Here is a 17927-nt window from a genome sequence, read left to right as displayed (position 1 = left end):
GGGTACTGAGATCCCACATGCCGCACAGTGCAGCCAAAAACCAAAAAACAAACAAACAAAAAACAGGGAACTGCTACAACCTTCCATCAAAGTTTAGTTAGTATTACTAATACTAATTAGTATTAAAATTGGTTGTCATTGATTTTCACTCTTCAAGAATAATAGTGGGGGCTTCCCTGGTGGCGCAGTGGTTAAGAGTCTGCCTGCCAATGCAGGGGACACGGGTTCGAGCCCTGGTCTGGGAAGATCCCACATGCCGCGGAGCAACTAGGCCCGTGAGCCACAACTACTGAGCCTGCGCATCTAGAGCCTGTGCTCCGCAACAAGAGAGGCCGCGACAGTGAGAGGCCCGCGCACCGCGATGAAGAGTGGCCCCCGCTCGCCGCAACTAGAGAAAGCCCTCGCACAGAAACGAAGACCCAACACAGCCAAAAATAAATAAATAAATAAAATTAAAAAAAAGATATTTCAGAATTTAAAAAAAAAAAAAAGAATAAGTGAACAATGTTCGCACAATAAGTATTCAGTAAATGATATTAACTCATTTTTTTTTAAAGTCTACACATTTAAAAAATACAATTAATTAATTAACTTATTTATTTATTTTGGCTACGCTGGGTCTTAGTTGCGGCATGTGGGCTTCTTAGTTGTGGCATGCATGTGGGATCTAGTTCTCTGACCAGGGATCGAACTCGGGCCCCGTACATTGGGAGCGTGGAGTCTAACCCACTGGACCACAAGGGAAGTCTCCTAACTCATTTTTATAAGATGACTCAGTCTGTCCAAAGCTAAGTCCTCTCCTAGAGCTAGCTATCCCCTACTACCCAACTCGACATCTCTACACCCAAGTCAGCTTAGGAAGACAAAAGAAGACGCTTTACCTTGCCCCAAACCTCTGGGTATCACTGAAAGGAATTACTGTATGTATGTGCTGGGGTTGCAGAAAAGTTTGGTTAGGATACACCATGTTTCCTACTTACCATACTGTGATGAGAAAACGTGTTCCCTGAAGCAGGCTGTGATATGGCACTCTGCTTCGAGTTACTGAACACCAGAGGCTGGGCAAGAGAAGGAGCCTGAGATGGATCCAGATTAGATGAATCATTCTCCATTGAAGATGGTGTCTTCCCCAACAGAACAGCAAGGTCAATTCTGGTGGAGAGATGGGAGCTTGATGAAGAATGAACATTCCAGCATTCCCCAACACCCAACTCAGATTATGGTTAGATCAAAATGAAGTCACTCCCCAGAAACACAAAGCCCTGAAATGCTTAATTCATCAAAATAACAGATGTGTAAGAGCCACAACAGTATCTACCTATGCTCCAATGAGGCTGCCAACCTTAATAATGTTAAATATTTTAATTTTAGTGAAATTAACTTAGTGAAATATCAAACGTTAACTTTAATACAGCAGCTCGATAATTGGGCCAAAATTTACAAATTTTTACCCATGATTTTAATACTGAGTACCTGTCATTACCAATATCTAATATATAAAACCACATACTAGAATGCTGGCTGGCATCCTCAAGCAGCTTTGGAACAAGAAGGGTTTGGGGAACTTTTCCCCAAATTTTTAAAAAATTTCAAGTTACTTGTGGTATAATGAAAATATATACTAGAGGCTTTGCAAATTTCCTGAGTAGTAGGATTGTCTTTTGTTTTTCATAATTGGTCTCTTTCAACCAGTTTATGCTAATAAAGTTACTCAGGGTGGGACCCCTCACACAGTTTCAAGAAGGTGGCTGGTCACCAGAAACACCAAGAAAATGATTAGAGTTGGAACTTTCAGCCCCATCACACTCCACCCACTTCTAGGGAAGGAAGAGGAGCTAGAGATTGAATTCAATCACCAATGACTTCATCAATCATGCCTATGTAATGAAACTCTGATTAAAAACTCTTGAACAATGAGGTTCAGCGAGCTTCTGGGATGGTGAACACATCGATGTGCCAGGAGGGCAGCACACGCAGAGAGGGCTTAGAATCTCTGTGCTCCACCAACCCCCATACCATGCCCTATGCACCTCTTCCACCTGGCTCTTCCTGAGTACTGGTTATAATAAACCAGGGACAGCAAGTAAAACTCTTTCCTGAGTTATGTGAGTCATTCTAGCAAATTATTAAACCTGAGAAGGGGGCTGTGAGAACTCCCAAATTTGTAGTCGGCTGGGCAGAAATGTGCAGGTGGCCCATTTGCAGCTGACCTCTGAAGTAAATAAAGGCAGTCCTGTGGTACTGAGTGGTCAACTTGGGTCTGCGCTAACTCTGGAGAGTTAGTGTCAGAACACCCAGCTGGTGTCAGAGAATTGCAGAATTGGTGTGGAAAAAAAAATCACAGATACTTGGTATCATAGGGGAAAAAAAAAAAAGTATGGAGGTTCCTTAAAAAACTAAAAATATAACTACCATATGACCCAGCAATCCCACTACTGGGCATATACCCTGAGAAAACCATAATTCAAAAAGAGACATGTACCACAATGTTCATTGCAGCACTATTTACAATAGCCAGGTCATGGAAGCAACCTAAATGTCCACCAACAGATGAATGGACAAAGAAGATGTGGCACATATATACAATGGAATATTACTCAGCCATAAAAAGAAACGAAATTAAATTATTTGTAGTGAGGTGGATGGAGCTAGAGTCTGTCATACAGAGTGCAGTAAGTCAGAAAGAGAAAAACAAATACCGTATGCTAACGCATATTTATGGAATCTAAAAAAAATGGTACTGATGAACCTAGTGGCAGGGCAGGAATAAAGACGGAGACATAGAGAATGGACTTGAGGACACGGTGGAGGGGAAGGGAGAAGCTGGGGCGAAGTGAGAGTAGCATCAACATATATACACTACCAAATGTAAAATAGCTAGCTAGTGGGAAGCAGCAGCATAGCACAGGGAGATCAGCTCGGTGCTTTGCAATGACCTGGAGGGGTGGGATAGGAAGGCTCAAGAGGGAGGGGATATGGGGATATATGTATGCATATGGCTGATTCACTTTGTTGTACAACAAAAACTAACAGCATTGTGAAGCAATTATACTCCAACAAAGATGTATGAAAACAAAAAACACATTACCTCTGGTAATGACATCCTCAACATCCTATTCCTATCGCACTTCTCTTTAGGACATTCTGAATCAACAGCTATCATACCCAGGTCTAGAAATAATCCAAGAGTCTTTCAGGGGATAAAAATATTCCCTGACAAGTGTCATCTCCCTCTACTGACCCCAATACCTATGTTCAAGTTCTAAAAATTTCATAAGCCAGATCCTAGGGAAAAAAATTATCACCATACTCAGTGGGCTAAGCAGGCAAAGATCATAACTATTAAGCAAGAGATGAAACTGTTGAACAGTTCTGCAAATTCAGAAATATATGAAAACTTTCCACTTTCAGCTTCTCTTTACCTGACTTACTACAAGTTCTAAGTTCTAAGCTTTAATCAATACCTGTGATGCTGACAAGGCTGACCTATGTATTAAAGGGCTATTTGGGGGAGAGTTAGCTTTAAAATTGTAATATATGGATTTCCATTCAGTAGATTACTAATATCAACTCTTACAAATCTACCAATCAACTTAATAGGACCCTAATGTGATTTGGTTATCATCATTACCGACACCATGGGAGTCTGAAGAGGCCCAGTGCCACTCTTCCTTACAACTAACTTAGCAGATACCCTTGGGAAAAGATACTGAATTATACCACACACTTGCCTCTGACCAGCAGTGATTGTCACATTCTCCGCAGGCAGAGGCACTGACGACACATTAGAGGCAGTGAAGATCTTGGTCTCAGAAAGCTGGAAAACAGAGGAATTAGTCACTCCTAGTGTTAGGTAGGTTTCAGTCAGAAACCTGGCATAGGTAAGGGGAATTCAACATCAAGAAAAAGGGGGAAACCCTTAGAAGAGAGAACTATCTACTCTAAGGAATCCTGAATGGACTGACCTTCAAACCCCTTCTATCTATGCACAATGGTTTTATCAAAAGAGAGGGTAGAATCAAGAAACCCAATAAAATCTAGTGAAGTCACATAATATGTGCACTGAACTTACAGGAAGGTGAATATGCTAGACAGAAAAACAGAGAAAGCCCCTTTATATTTTCCCGCTACAGCTCCCAACTCCTACCTCAATCCAAACCATACTTTATCTTCCACTACTCCTCTCAAAGAAAGGAAGATCACAGCCAAGATGAAGACAGAAATAAGTTAATTCTTGGCTTTTGAGCAGTAAGGGCCCAAGTGCTGATGAGTTGATATATGGAGGAATAATTTTAACATGTATTTTTTGGGGACTTCCCTGGTGGCGCAGTGGATGAGACTCCGTGCTCCCAATGCAGGGGGCCTGGGTTCGATCACTGGTCAGGGAACTAGATCCCACACGCATGCCACAACTAAGGAGCCCACCTGCTCCAACTAAGGAGCCGGCGAGCCCCAACTAAAGGAATCCTGGAACCGTGACTAAGGAGCCCGCCTGCCACAACTAAGACCTGGTGCAACCAAATATATATATATATATATATTTTTTTTTTTTTTTTTAAGGCATTTTTTGCCTTAAAACTGACTTTGTTACACCTAGTCTCTCCACTATAAAACACTAAAATTAGGTAAGCAATTGTAGGGAATAAATCTTCCTACTATTCAAAAGTTGATTTTTTTTGAGGGGGGGGCATGCTGCCCGGCCTTCTGGGATCTTAGTTCCCCAACCAGGAATTGAACCCCGGCCCTCAGCAGTGAAAGCGTGGAGTCCTTAACCACTGGACTGCCAGGGAATTCCCCAAAAGTTGATTTTTTTAAAAAACTTTTTGATTAAAATCTCCCCTCTAAAAACAGGGAATCCACTCCCCCAAATATATCATTCTCTGGAAGGTGGTTAAGCAGACAAGCCAAATCTTAGAAAGTATTCACAAAGCAGTCTAGCTCTGCTACAATAGAAAAGAATCACCCTCTGATGCTGATACATCCAGAATTTTAAAACTCAGGCCTGAAAACCAAAACAGTTTGACACATCATTTCCTCTTATCATATTCTGTCTTGACTGAATCAATACAAGTACAAGAAAGTTCATCCATGATCACGGGAAACTGTAATTCACAGCAAAAGCTTGACTGTGACCAGGGATCAGCAAAATTCTTTTACTCAGGTACTACTCCAGTGAATTCATATAGCTTGTTTATGTGCCATCCATCTATGAGGTTTCCTAGTTTAGTCAATCTGGAAGATAGCCAAACCTACATGTTCATCTCAATTACAATCACCACGTTGGGCTCTTAGTACAAGAACAAAAGGGGTCCCAGAGTCAACCAGACTGTAAACTTAAGAACTTGGTACTGTAACTCTCATCTGTACCCATCTCTAAGCCAATTACAGGACCATACACCAATGCCTGAATGTGAACCAAATAACTGATTTGATCCAAGGAGAGTCATGTGCCACCAGAAGCTGTTACTCAATGCACTACCTGCCTAACTCCATTGCTAGTGCCCTACCCAACCACCATCTCTTCCTGGGATAAATCCGACAATCAGATATTGGACTTACACAAGTGCACTTGCCCTTTCCATAGTCTGGTTCCACAGAGTCCTGTTCATGCCCAGTCTCCTTCATATAACATATGTGAAATGTTCTGGCTCAGAACACTATTTTGGATGTAAAAGTTTTGGGTCAGAATCTTCAGGGTGAATTTTGAGGGGTAGAAACATACCCATTTTCTATCCCTAAACACCACTTAGGGATAGAAGGTACTAATGAGGAATGACCTGGGAATACCTACATCTTCATTCCAATCTTCAGTTCCCCACTCCTCTGTTGCAGTCCTCCATGCACCTGGGAATAAAGGAAAAACAATGAAGTAATTTTAAGTGCCAGTACCAAGCATAGGCAGAAAATACGGATGTATTAAACTTTTGGCAGCCAGAAGTGTAACCAGAATTTAGTAATCAGAAGGGATTCTTGGGCTTCAGAGGGAGGAAAGGACTTTTTAGAAAGGGATACCTCAGAACCAGGGTTTTAATAAGATTATGATTTCACAGCTATTTTCAGTTCTTGTTACACAGCTGTAATAGGAAAGAGAGCGAGACAGTAAGAAAGAGAGAGAAAATGCAAGAGAGAGCAAGACACCAATGGACCCAATGCTCCAAGCAATCTCTTAAGGGCCTTCAGTCCTCTGACTTAGTAGTCCGTTCAGTGAAATGGCAGCAGACAATTTAAACTGAAACATGCAAGCTATACTTATTTGGTATAAGACAATACAAAAGGCAGTCTGAAGAAAGATGGCAGCAGGGGCAGAGGAACACAAATGGCTGCCACATTATAGTCAAAGGGCAGTGAAGAAGGAAAGGCTTGAAATCCAAACTGAGAGCACTGACACCTACCTGCTATGGGAACTGAATTTAAAAATGCATACTCAGGGCTTCCCTGGTGGCGCAGTGGTTAAGAATCCGCCTGCCAATGCAGGGGACGCGGGTTCAATCCCTGATCCGGGAAGATCCCACATGCCGTGGAGCAACTACACCTGTGCGCCACAACTACTGAACCTGTGCCCTAGAGCCCGTGTGCCACAACTACTGAGCCCGTGTGCCACAACTACTGAAGCCCGTGTGCCTAAAGCCCATGCTCCACAAGAGAAGCCACCGCAATGAGAAGCCTGTGCGCCGCAACGAAGAGTGGCCCCGCTCTCTGCAACCAGAGAAAAGCCCACGCGCAGCAACGAAGACCCAACGCAGCCAAAAATAAAAATTAAATTTAAAAATGCATACTCAGCAGAAGTCAAGTTTATAGATCGTATTGATTTAACTATAAGAAACCCCAATGGATCTGTTCTTTTCAGAAGACACGAGATGAGACTGAAAAATCAAATATGTGTAATAGTTACCGTACTGGTCCTAACTATACAAAACACAAAATCTGACCTGCTGAGGTCATGGCACAGTCTGTAAATAATCAAACCACCTTCCACATTCCCCTTGTTTTGCTTCATGTATACGCATATCCTCAGAAAAGGAACCTGTCATTTTTTAAGGAACATAGGTGAGTTTCTATGAGACCTAAAATTCTTCCCTTCAACCAAAGAACCACACTAAGAAATAGGAACCTCTGTGTAGCAAGGACCAGAAAACACCTTATTTTCTTCTTCAGAATAACAGTATATATTTAATAATTCTTAAAACATTCTCTACAAATGAAGAAAACTTCTTACAAGAATGAAAGAATGAAGGCGTGGCATTCAGATTTCACTGTCACTGAAGAGAAATATTCTAACACCTACAAAACCGTCTGAAATTCTCCTAAACATTTAATAATGAAAAATCCTATTTCCTAGAGAAAAATACGTTCAGTGCAATGCCCTTCCCAGGAAAATGTTAAAACTGTGCCAGGGAAATTCCAAACCACTTAATAATGACAATGTTCTCCAAATCAAACTAAAGTCCAATCTCAGTTTAGATAAGTTACAAACCACATTCTCTCCTTCTCTAGTGATGGCATTTTTCCTCCCCATTGACAACCATCCCACCCTGGCTAATTGGAATCCAAAATCTGCGTTAACACATACACACAATCCTAGAATTGGAAGTGATCTAAGAAGTTATTTACTACTGAGAGGCTATCTCTCAATGCAAGAATTTTTTTCCCCCTGCACTCTGGCGACTGCATCTGGAATGGAAAGGAAGACTGTAGACAGCTACTTGACACCTTCCTATATAGGACATATGGTCTTGGCTAAGGAGAAGGACTACACTGAGGAAGCGTTAAGGCGCAGAAACAGTGCAAATGCTCTGAACAAAAGATTAGGGCTTCCATTCCATCAGCAAAAAGCACAGACAATGTAAATGTTAAATATTCATTAAATAAACTAATTTTTTTAAGGAGGAAAAACAGGCACAGAATATGAGAGAAAAAAGCAGAAAAATAAAAAGCAGGAAGACAGAAAAATGACATATCCACAGATATTTCAGTTCATAAAAATCTATTAAATATCCGGGGCAGTTAGGCGCCTGGATGTATCATACCAGGAGCAGTCTCAAATTTTCGGGGATAATTTGACCCCTCAACCCCAATGAAATCAAGTCCTGAAACAAAAAAGAAAAGAAAAGAAAAAACAACCAGTGAAATTTTGCTTGTGAATGAGAATGTTTGCCCCCAACACACAATTCCCACTGTACCTGTGGATATTTTAAGGGTAGATTTGAGTCTCTTTTTAATTTAAAAAGGGAATTTGTAATTTGCTATCATGAAAACACAAAAAGAGATCATGCGTGAAGGTAAGTTCAAATCATGAAACTTGAAGGGAATGCATGAAACTATACTCAACACTTTCACACTAACAAGATGACAGCAGCAATTCACATAATTTTTCATTCAGCCACAAATCAAAGATTTCTGATTCTAGCCTCCCAAATCTGCTGTTCTCTACTCGGTATAAATAAACACACCTCTTCCTTCCCTCTCTCTTTTCCCAACCAGATCCTTGTTGAAAATAGCTAAGGCTTTCAATCTAGGACTGGGACTCCATGCCTGATTTTCTATCCACAACTAAAAACAAATCCCTCGACTTCTATTATCTTTTCTGCCAATGATAAAAAGCCAAATACCCAAGAACGAACTAGAGCTCAGAAACATATCTGTTATTCAGACTGTTACCAATGCTCTACAAAGCCATCAAGAGATGAATGAAGAGCAGTTCTAATGCCTCCAAAATATAATAAGTTAAAACAGAAGAGGATATTTCACAGCCAAATGGTTAAGGGACTTCAAAAAGATATCTAGCTTGCCAATAACTCAACTTTAGCCTCCACCAATGAGAAATCTGTATTAAAAATGAGTTTATAAGATAGCTTGATGAACAAAAAGCAAGTAACATTCAGGACGTGAGGTACAGCATATTGTCGGCAGTAGATGAGAAATGATTTGTGCCAAAGACCTTCCTAAAGACGCAGGATTAAGGTAACTGATCTTTGAAAGGGGGCAACGCAAATTTAAATGGATAAGGAGTCAAAGAGCCTATTTCATGCTCTACTATTAACCCTTCCCCTACTTTGTAAGAGGAAAAAAGTCTCAGGCTTTCCATGTGCTGGCTCAGCCAGAAAGAGGTAGCTGATCTCATAAGAAAGTACTCTGGAACCAAGAGGCTGCTCTTATTTAAAGTAGTAAAAGTTATCTCTTACTCCCAAACACATCTTGGTGTATCCCACAAGCCTAACATATCCTCAAACATATATACGCTACCCAAATATGCATCAAAGTCAGCTAATAAAAAAAGCGAATCCCATAATACTCTACCACACCCAGAAGACTATCCAACAAAGAGAGGCAGAATGTCTCCAGATTTCCTTCTTGCCCAGATACTGAGATTTCCCAAAAATTAAGGGAAAAAGATACTCCTATCTCTGTATGCAGAAACAAATAAATTGACAGTGGGCTTTGATTCTGGGCCCTATTCATCTTTACAAGTAGTGGGTTGATTAATTAATTCTGGATATCTTTTCAAAAGGCAAAGCTAAGTAGCCAAACAGAAACACTAGGAAATACAATTGGAGCTAATGGTATAATGGAAAGAGCATGAGCGTTTAGAGTCAAAAAATTCTGAGTTCAAATACTAGCAAATTTCATAACCACTCTTGCAGTCTAAGTCTTGTTATTTGGAAAGTGACGATAAATAATGTCTATTTCATAAAATAGTGATGAAGATCAGGTGAAATAGCATGTATAATGTGCCCATGGGCACATAGCAAATGAAGAGAGTACACTGTAATTCAGTTGTCACCCCTTTCTCTGACTCAGCAGCCAAAAACTACTCCACTTTTTTGTTAGTATAACCTCAAAAAAATTATTTCCTTAGATTCCCAGAGACAAGAAACTAATAAAAGTCACTCACTCGTCCCATCATCTGGTTCAAAGTGGCCAGTGTTGTTCCATGTATTGCCGCTATTATTGCCATAGTTATCATCAGTATTGGCCGGCTCTGCATAATCAGCTGGGTTAAAGGTTCTGGGAGGAAAAAAAAAAAAAAAAAAAGCTTAAAAGAGCCTCTGAGCTCTAAGCAGCACCAGTGAAAATTAACTCAAAAGGAGGGCAATCAAAATCTTGACTGTCTCTTTCCTAGTACAGATCAACCATGGCCCCATTCTATAAGCCTATAAGCTGCCTACTTTTCCTCACTTACCAGCTTACCTAAAACTTCATGGTATAAGCTTAATTTATATCCACTATCCCTTTTGGGTTAGGACACCAATAAAATCCACATGAAGATTTTGGGAAAATAGCAGGTATGTATATTCAAATGAAGCTATGAGATAAAATAATCCAGGTAGTAAATGCTTATCTCCCAAAAATAGCCCTATGCCTATACACACCTGATGAAATAGTCCAGTAATCTTTCTGATCACACTTTGGTTATAGCTGCCTATTATCCTCAGGATACCAGGATATTAACCATGCTAAGACATTATGGTAATGCTTAAGGAAAAATAAAAATTAAAGACTTTAACACTGGATCAATGAAACTTACCCCATTCCTTGAGCAGAAAACCTTCCTCCCCGCCTACCAGAGCCACCTAAAGAATGAGAAAAAGAGGGAGAAAGAAGTATTTTAGAAGTTGATATAAAATCACCCTGCCAACTGAGGCAGCTTTGGAAAGTAAGTGGTTGACATCATCAGATATTCCTTCTCTCACTCTGTAGCACATCAGTTAATATAACACAGCAGGACAATTATTATTGACAAGGTTGTTCCTTTGCTGATCAAACTGCTGGATCCTCAAGCAAATACAATAATAGCAACAATAAAGAGCAGAGAAAATGACATCTACCTTCCTTCCCACTGCCCACTCAGTAATCTCTAGAATTTGCATGACATCTCAACAATTAAGGTATCCAGAATCCATGTGAATTTGTCTGGTTTTAAATAAAGCAGACCCCTACTAAACTAATAAGAGTAGCTTGCCCCCAATATCCATCCCACCAACAAACTGATCACCTCTGCCTCGGCCACGACCTCTTCTGCCTCTTTCTGTGCCTCTTCCAGAAGGCCCTCCACTCTTGGTGCCGTCTAATCCATTTTCCTGACCTCGAACTGAAATTTAAAAACAAAACAAAACAAAACAAAACAAAACACCACAGATGGCCAGAGCAAAGTGAATAGAAAGTATGTACATAAATGGTATGTATACATGGTGGTGGGGAGACAAAAACAAAGAAGAGAAAATGAGCTGGAAGGATGGAACATGATGGTTACTAAGGGAATGGTTACTAGTCAAACAATTTTACAAACGGCTATAAGGTAACTTCATGCTAAACTGGTGGCTGTTGCTAGAAAAGGCTACATGCAAGAAATGCCAAGGTCTCAGAACAGATAATTTTAAGAAAAAATCAAAAGGATATAATGGTTACTAGATCCAGCCTCGCAGGGCCCTGACATCCCTCAAGTCTAGACGTTACTAACCCACAGCCGTTTTTGTTAAAGCCCCATGCATACACTCTCGTCCGCGGCTGGCACCTCTCCCCCGTCTTGGTGGCCCACCACGTCGCCGACTATAGTCTCTGTCCCGGTCTCGATTTTCTTTGCCTTCCTCGTTGGATTCCGTTTGGCCACCGTCCTTCTGTCCTGAGACTCCTTTCTTCTTCCCAACCATCTCCCAGGAATGCTAAAGAAGAGCAGAGCATTCATGTCTAATCAATATAGGTTGCTACCAGGAAACCAGAGATAAAAGCTGGGACAACTGTTAACCATTCTCCTCTCAGCATCCACATCTAAGATAACTTCTATTAGTTTATTTCTGTTTAAGTGGAGAGTATAGACAGAACCTCAAAACAAATTCTACACCTATCACTGCAAAATTGAAGCCCTTTTTGTAGAAGAGGTGCTTATAAGCAAATGGATTGCAGGGATCACATCCAAAAGGGTTACCGAGATCTCTATCCAGTTCAGTCACTCGGCGTGGTAGTCAAAGGACCTAGTTACTTACTAGTCCTTTCTTTCAAGTGTGTTTCCTGGGCTGAAAAAACTAATTCCCTTTGGATTCAGTGACTCCCAGTTTTTTATAGCCTTATCCATGTCAAATAAAGCAGAAAAGAAAACTGAAAGTTTGTAAAAGTTAACTCTGAATTCAGAATGAATGAATAGCATTTGGCTCTTGAGTATATTCTCTAATTCAGCAACCTAGAATTTAGGAGGAAAACAACTATTACCTACAGCCCAACCCACCCCCCTTCACACAACACCAATTTCCTTTATTTAAAAGAAGACCAAATAGCAGTCAGGAAAGCACAGCCTTGGCCTTGAGACATGCTGACTATAGGAAGCCTTCCATTCCTGGTTTTATTCACTGTGTTCTCCTCTATACATCCTGAATTGCTACAATACGATTCAACCTTCCTCAAAGCAGTTCATTCCAGATTTCAGGAGGGAATATTTACAGTAAGGAAAATGAGCTAAACAGTCTTGCAAAAACTCATTCCTTAGGAAAATGAGTTTTATAAATTTGAAGTTGTTTTTTTTTTTTTTGGCCTCTCCGTGAGGCTTGTGGGATCTTAGTCCCCTTACCAGGGACTGAACCCAGGTTCTCAGTAGTGAAAGCGCAGGGTCCTAACCACCAGCGAATTCCCTATCAAGTTTTAAACACACAAATACATTGATTTACAAATTTTTGCAGAAAATATGTACAAATAAAAGTTCCAGTTCAAACACCAAGACTATCAGATCTTTACTATCCTAGATACCATCTAACCCAAACTACAATGGCCCTGTTCTGTTGCTCAGCAACAGGTATCTAATATCCAATGACTTTGAAAATATGGAATAGTAACATGAAATTACTATTAATTTTGTCAGGGTTGATAATAATATTGTGGTCATATAAAAGAGTATCCTTTAAGGGAAACATGCCAAAGAATTTAGGAAATAAAGTACTATGATGTCTACAACAACTTATTTCCAAATAATCCCAAGCATCCACCAGTGGATGAGTGGATAAACAAAATGTGCTACAAACATACAACGGAATATTATTCAGCCTTAAAAAGAAGTGAAATTCTGACACAAGCCACAATATAGATAAACCTTGAAAACATTTTGCTAAACGAAGACACAAAAAGACAAATATTATTTGATTCCACTTATATGAGGCACCAAGAACAGGCAAAACCTTACACGAGGTAGTGAAAATAGGTGTTACCCCAACCTGGGAGTGGGGAAATGGAGAGTTAACTGTTTAATGGATACAGTTTCTAATTAGGAAATGAATAAGTTCTGGAAATGGATAGTGGTAATGGTTGTCCAACACTGTGAATGTCCTTAATGCCAATGAACTGTATACTTAAAATGGATAAACTGGTCAATTTTGTTAAGTATATTTTACCACAATTTAAACATTTTTAAGTTCAAAAACAGTAAATTTAAAACTATACTAAAAGCATACCTACATACTCTGTAAAGTCCACAAGAAATAGTTTACTAAAAATTAAGTATCTGCCTAGGACTCGGCAGTTCCTTGTTGCCTACTCTTTCAACCCACCCTGATTCCACATTAGAGCTGGTAGGTCAATTTTTGCTCACAGTAGCTTCAATTCATAAATTATAGTAACCTTGTAGCTAAATCTACATCAGGAACACCGGAAACCAGACTCCACACAGTTCTTCGAGTTTTTGCTACTCTGTCTCAAAACCTGATAGGTTTCAGAAACCTGTCACCTTTTTCTTCTCTATGGTTATACATCAGCTGCTGGCACCAGATGGGTTCTGTAAGTAAAAAGAATTACTATAATCTTCCCGAGGCACTGCCAGTTTTCTAATACGATCTCATCCAACCAAATACATCCAACATTGACTCCCACCGGTTTCACTAGTAGCTGGTTTATTTGTGGCATAAACCTACATTCTCTACCTTTTTTTCTTTTTTGATACTGTGAAAGGTCAGACTTGTAGCACTAGGCAGGAGATGCTAGAAGGTGAAACAAAATATGACTTGTGCAAAAAAAAATAAAAATAAAAATAATTCACTTTTTTTTTTTTTTTTTTTTTTAAGCCGTGCCATGCAGCGTGCAGGACCTTAGTTACTCAACCAGGGATCGAACCCATGCCCGCTGCACTGGGAGCTCAGAGTCTTAACCACTGGACCGCCAGGGAAGTCTCCCAAAAATTCACACTTTTTAAAAGTGTAAGTAGATTCACCTCCACCTCTACCCCACTCCCTCCAAAATACAGAGGCAATTACTCTGGAGTAAACTCAAGATGAACCAGAACCGCTTTCTGTTTATCCAGGCAGTAACTTTCAAACAAGGCCCATAATATAAAATCTAATTTAGGACCACACTTTTGAAGAGAAAAAGCTACAAATTTAAATTCAATGATTAAAAATAGTTTTTCACTATTATTTCCCATTGCTTCAAGGAAACTGACAAACCTCCAACATTCAGCTGAAGTGACACTGTAACATCAGTAAGTTAATCTAAGGATGAAATCTGGTTATCAATCTCAACCAAAGATCCCCTGAGTAAGACCAAGTAAATAAAAATGACTTCAAATGATACACTCCTTATTAAAAAAAATAATAATAAAGTTCTCTACTAAACACTGCAGGAACATCCCAAAGATTAATTAGTAAGGCAGAATCCCTGTTCTTAAGAGGCTTAACAATTTGAAACAGTAATAAGACAATAACAAAACACAGGATTCTCATTAAACGGAAAGGAAAGGAGGAGGTGAAAGCAACTCTAAATTCTAGGGCAAGAGTTCCTCCAATATCCCCTATCATCTCCAGGGATGGTCAACAGGCTCTAAAGTTTGTTTCTCTGCTAATTCAACAGAAGTAAGTTCACATGATGAAAAGGTATTGTGAAATGTAAAGCTGATATTGGTGGGAGTGTTCTGAAATCAGAATCCAGTAGTCTGTGGCTTTGTTCAATAGCAATAAAACATGTGAGAAGAAATCTTCCATGATTAGTAACTAAGGCTATTAAATAGCACCTCTAACTCAGACTAACCAAATCTTGAAAACAGTCACTAGCCTAGAATGAATAATTTATTTCCAGGCCAACTAGAAGAAACTGATTTTATCTGTTTTCTCCTATTTATTGTGCATAAATTTTAAGTACCTGCAACCTGCAGCAAATAAGCTCCAAGACAGTTCCTTGCTTTATTTGGAGAATAAGATACTCTGCTTTAAGGTGAGTTACCCCACTTGTTATTTCTGGAATTTACTAGCCTCTCAACGAGGGACCCACTTTCTAGAACACTTTATTAGCACTCTACCGTATCTGGGTTTCCTTCCAGCAGTACATTGATGGCTCTGTTGACATCTCCATTGCAGTCATGCAGAGCAATGACACATTCATCCTGGTTCTTGCCTGTGATATCAATCAACTGAAAGAGAAAGATCAGCAACCATCATGAACAAGCTTGTACTCCCCACAAAAGAAAACTAGGTGAAAAATAGGGAGAAGACACAGCTGAGTTTGAAAGAACCAGGCTTAAAAAAGTAAAACATGCAGAATTTTGGTACTCTAGTTCCAAAAGCAAAATATTAACAACCTGTGATTAGGGATGGGGCAAAAGTATTTATAAAGCAGTTAAACGATACAGCATCTAATAGAGAGTCAAATGCAGAAGCATACAGGATCCAGAAGCATACAGGATATGCTTCTGTATCCAGAAGCATACAGGATACCATGACTTTCCACATTTCCTAGATGCCACAACTATTCAAAGCTGCTGTACAATGGTACCAAAAAAGTCATTCAATAAACAAGAGGTTAAAATTAAGGTAAAACCTCTTTGAACAAGGTATCTGTCCAAAGGGGTACAATCAGACAATAAAAGCACTCATAATTCTTTTAATACTATAGTGGAAAATATCCTGGTAGGCATCAATTCTATTTAACTGTGCTTTGATCTTGATGTCTTTTCCCACAGCTTATGGCAAATGAGCGATACACTCACTTGTTTCACCTTTTCCTCAAAGTCAGCATCATTATGGTCCGAAATCATCTGTGCAAGTCGAATTTGTTCCGCAGTGGCCTAAGAAAGCATGATCAAGAGACAACAGTTTAGAGAAATAAGAGGGACATATATAGTTAATATTCATCATCTCCCACCCCAATTTCCTTCTCCTTGTTACAAATGCCCAACTAATAAAACGCTACCACCATGACAACAAAGAGTGAAGCTGTGACTATTTCAAGCTACAATCTCTAAAAAAGCAGGGAGCTTTTTCACCTATGTTCACAGCTAAAGAGACTTTCACTTTGGGGTCACAGCACCACTTTGAAACATCTGTGCCTTAATTCAATTTCATTTATTTGCAAAGTCATGTGTAAACCCTGTTCCTGATTCTGCAATGACCAATGCCACCCTCTTATTCCTTAGGGATAAGAATATCATTAAGGTTTAGTCTGAGGATACACTCAGCATATCTTCCAAGTATCCAGTGTATGTTTATAAGACGTCAGAAATTTTAGCCCCAACTGAGATTAAGTACTAAAATTCTGCTAGAAATTCACCTGGAAAAAGAAGTGAAAGAAAAATGAATAAGAGGAAAGTTCTAGTCTTACATATTCAATTTAACTGACCATAACCAAATACAAATTAATTCATTCATATTAGGTGCCAACAAATACCAGACTGGTTATTAAAAAAAAAAAAAAAAAGATCATATCTAAATCCAACTTAAAAAGAAAGAAAAAAGAGAGAACTCATAAACCTCAGCACCCAGGTGCCAAGGAGGTTAATTTACTCTTTAAAACTGAGCAATACTCTAGAGTGTCTCATTTGTTAATCTTGAAGGAACATAGTAAAGATGCTAACTCCTCATGGGAAAGGAAAAATCAGATTAGACCTCAATGAGACCAGAGAGGAAAACAAAAGACAAGTTAGGGAAAAGAAGAGCAAAGGAAAGGAAGAAGGTGGCAAGACAAAGATTGAGGGCTTCCCTGGTGGCTCAGTGGTTAAGAATCCGCCTGCTAATGCAGGGGACACGGGTTCGAGCCCTGGTCCAGGAAGATCCCACACGCCGTGGAGCAGCTAAGCCTGTGTGCCACAACTACTGAGCCCACGTGCGTAGAGTCCATGCTCTGCAACAAGAGAAGCCACCGCAATGAGAAGCCCGTGCACCGCAGCGAAGAGTAGGCCCCATGTGCAGCAAGGAAGATGCAATGCAGCCAAAAATAAATAAATAAAATAAATAAATTTAAAAAAAACTTTTTTTAAAAAGACAGATTGGCTACAGGGATGTCAAAGTGCAAGGTCTAGGAAATAAGAAACGTATTGCTAAAACAACCCAGATGAATGAAGGAAAGTGCTATCTTAGAGATACAAAGCACAGGACCCATTCTTTCCAAGCCTCATAGTGCAGTAAATTAAGCACATTGCATCACAGCATGTCATTAACAGTTATCAGGCCCCAAGTGAAAAGAGGCATGGATTAGAAAATAAGAATAAAGAACCCAAACTAATAATCCAAAGCACAGAATGATGCTGCCCTAGATGGAAACCAGTATCAACCAGTAAGGCTACCCCATAGATCCATATCCCTTGGGTTCTTTACCTGGGGCCGCTGCTTGTGCTGTGTCTGATTTTGGTTTTGAGGTGGTTCCCAGTTTCCCCGGGCTCGGTTAGTGCCCACCGACGTCATCATTTACAGTATATACAAATAACAGTATTTACAAGGTAGAATACTGAAAGATTTAAGAAAAAAAAAAGTTTAGATGTTAAATGTGGGCAAAATGTTTTCAACCTCTCTTTCATCAGCACCTTCACCATTTTCATTTCTTTAAAGAGACAAACCAACATTCACCTGTTCTTGAGACAGATTTCCAGTATGATAAATTCCTTAGGGAACTGTGACTATTAATCCATTTTTGTAAAACAAGAAATATATAAAACATGTGTTAAGTGATGGTTTGTTTTAAAGTTATGA

At 39.6% G+C, this 17927-nt stretch overlaps 1 protein-coding gene across 15 annotated transcripts in view; it reads right to left on the bottom strand.

Annotated features, from left to right (window-relative positions):
* The window catches only part of UBAP2L (ubiquitin associated protein 2 like), a 43356-nt gene that overhangs the window by 21507 nt on the left and 3922 nt on the right, over positions 1-17927 (bottom strand). For 9 of the 15 annotated variants that reach the window (XM_057528566.1, XM_057528555.1, XM_057528539.1 and 6 more), the window contains exons 2-11: positions 17556-17685; positions 15953-16030; positions 15266-15376; positions 11492-11660; positions 10994-11089; positions 10526-10571; positions 9893-10005; positions 5792-5844; positions 3732-3817; positions 981-1152 (exon numbers count right to left, since the gene is read on the bottom strand). In XM_057528566.1, the coding sequence (XP_057384549.1) occupies positions 981-1152; positions 3732-3817; positions 5792-5844; positions 9893-10005; positions 10526-10571; positions 10994-11089; positions 11492-11660; positions 15266-15376; positions 15953-16030; positions 17556-17645 (1014 nt within the window). In that variant the 5' untranslated portion in view covers positions 17646-17685. Of the gene's footprint in view, positions 1-980; positions 1153-3731; positions 3818-5791; positions 5845-8027; positions 8088-9892; positions 10006-10525; positions 10572-10993; positions 11090-11491; positions 11661-15265; positions 15377-15952; positions 16031-17555; positions 17686-17927 lie in introns of all 15 variants that reach the window. The other 6 variants (XM_057528513.1, XM_057528496.1, XM_057528476.1 and 3 more) reach the window with 1 other exon arrangement.

This window comes from Balaenoptera acutorostrata, chromosome 1 (assembly GCF_949987535.1).
Source record: "Balaenoptera acutorostrata chromosome 1, mBalAcu1.1, whole genome shotgun sequence".
Classification (NCBI taxonomy): Eukaryota; Metazoa; Chordata; class Mammalia; order Artiodactyla; family Balaenopteridae; genus Balaenoptera; species Balaenoptera acutorostrata.
This window is presented reverse-complemented; position numbering and strand designations above follow the sequence as displayed.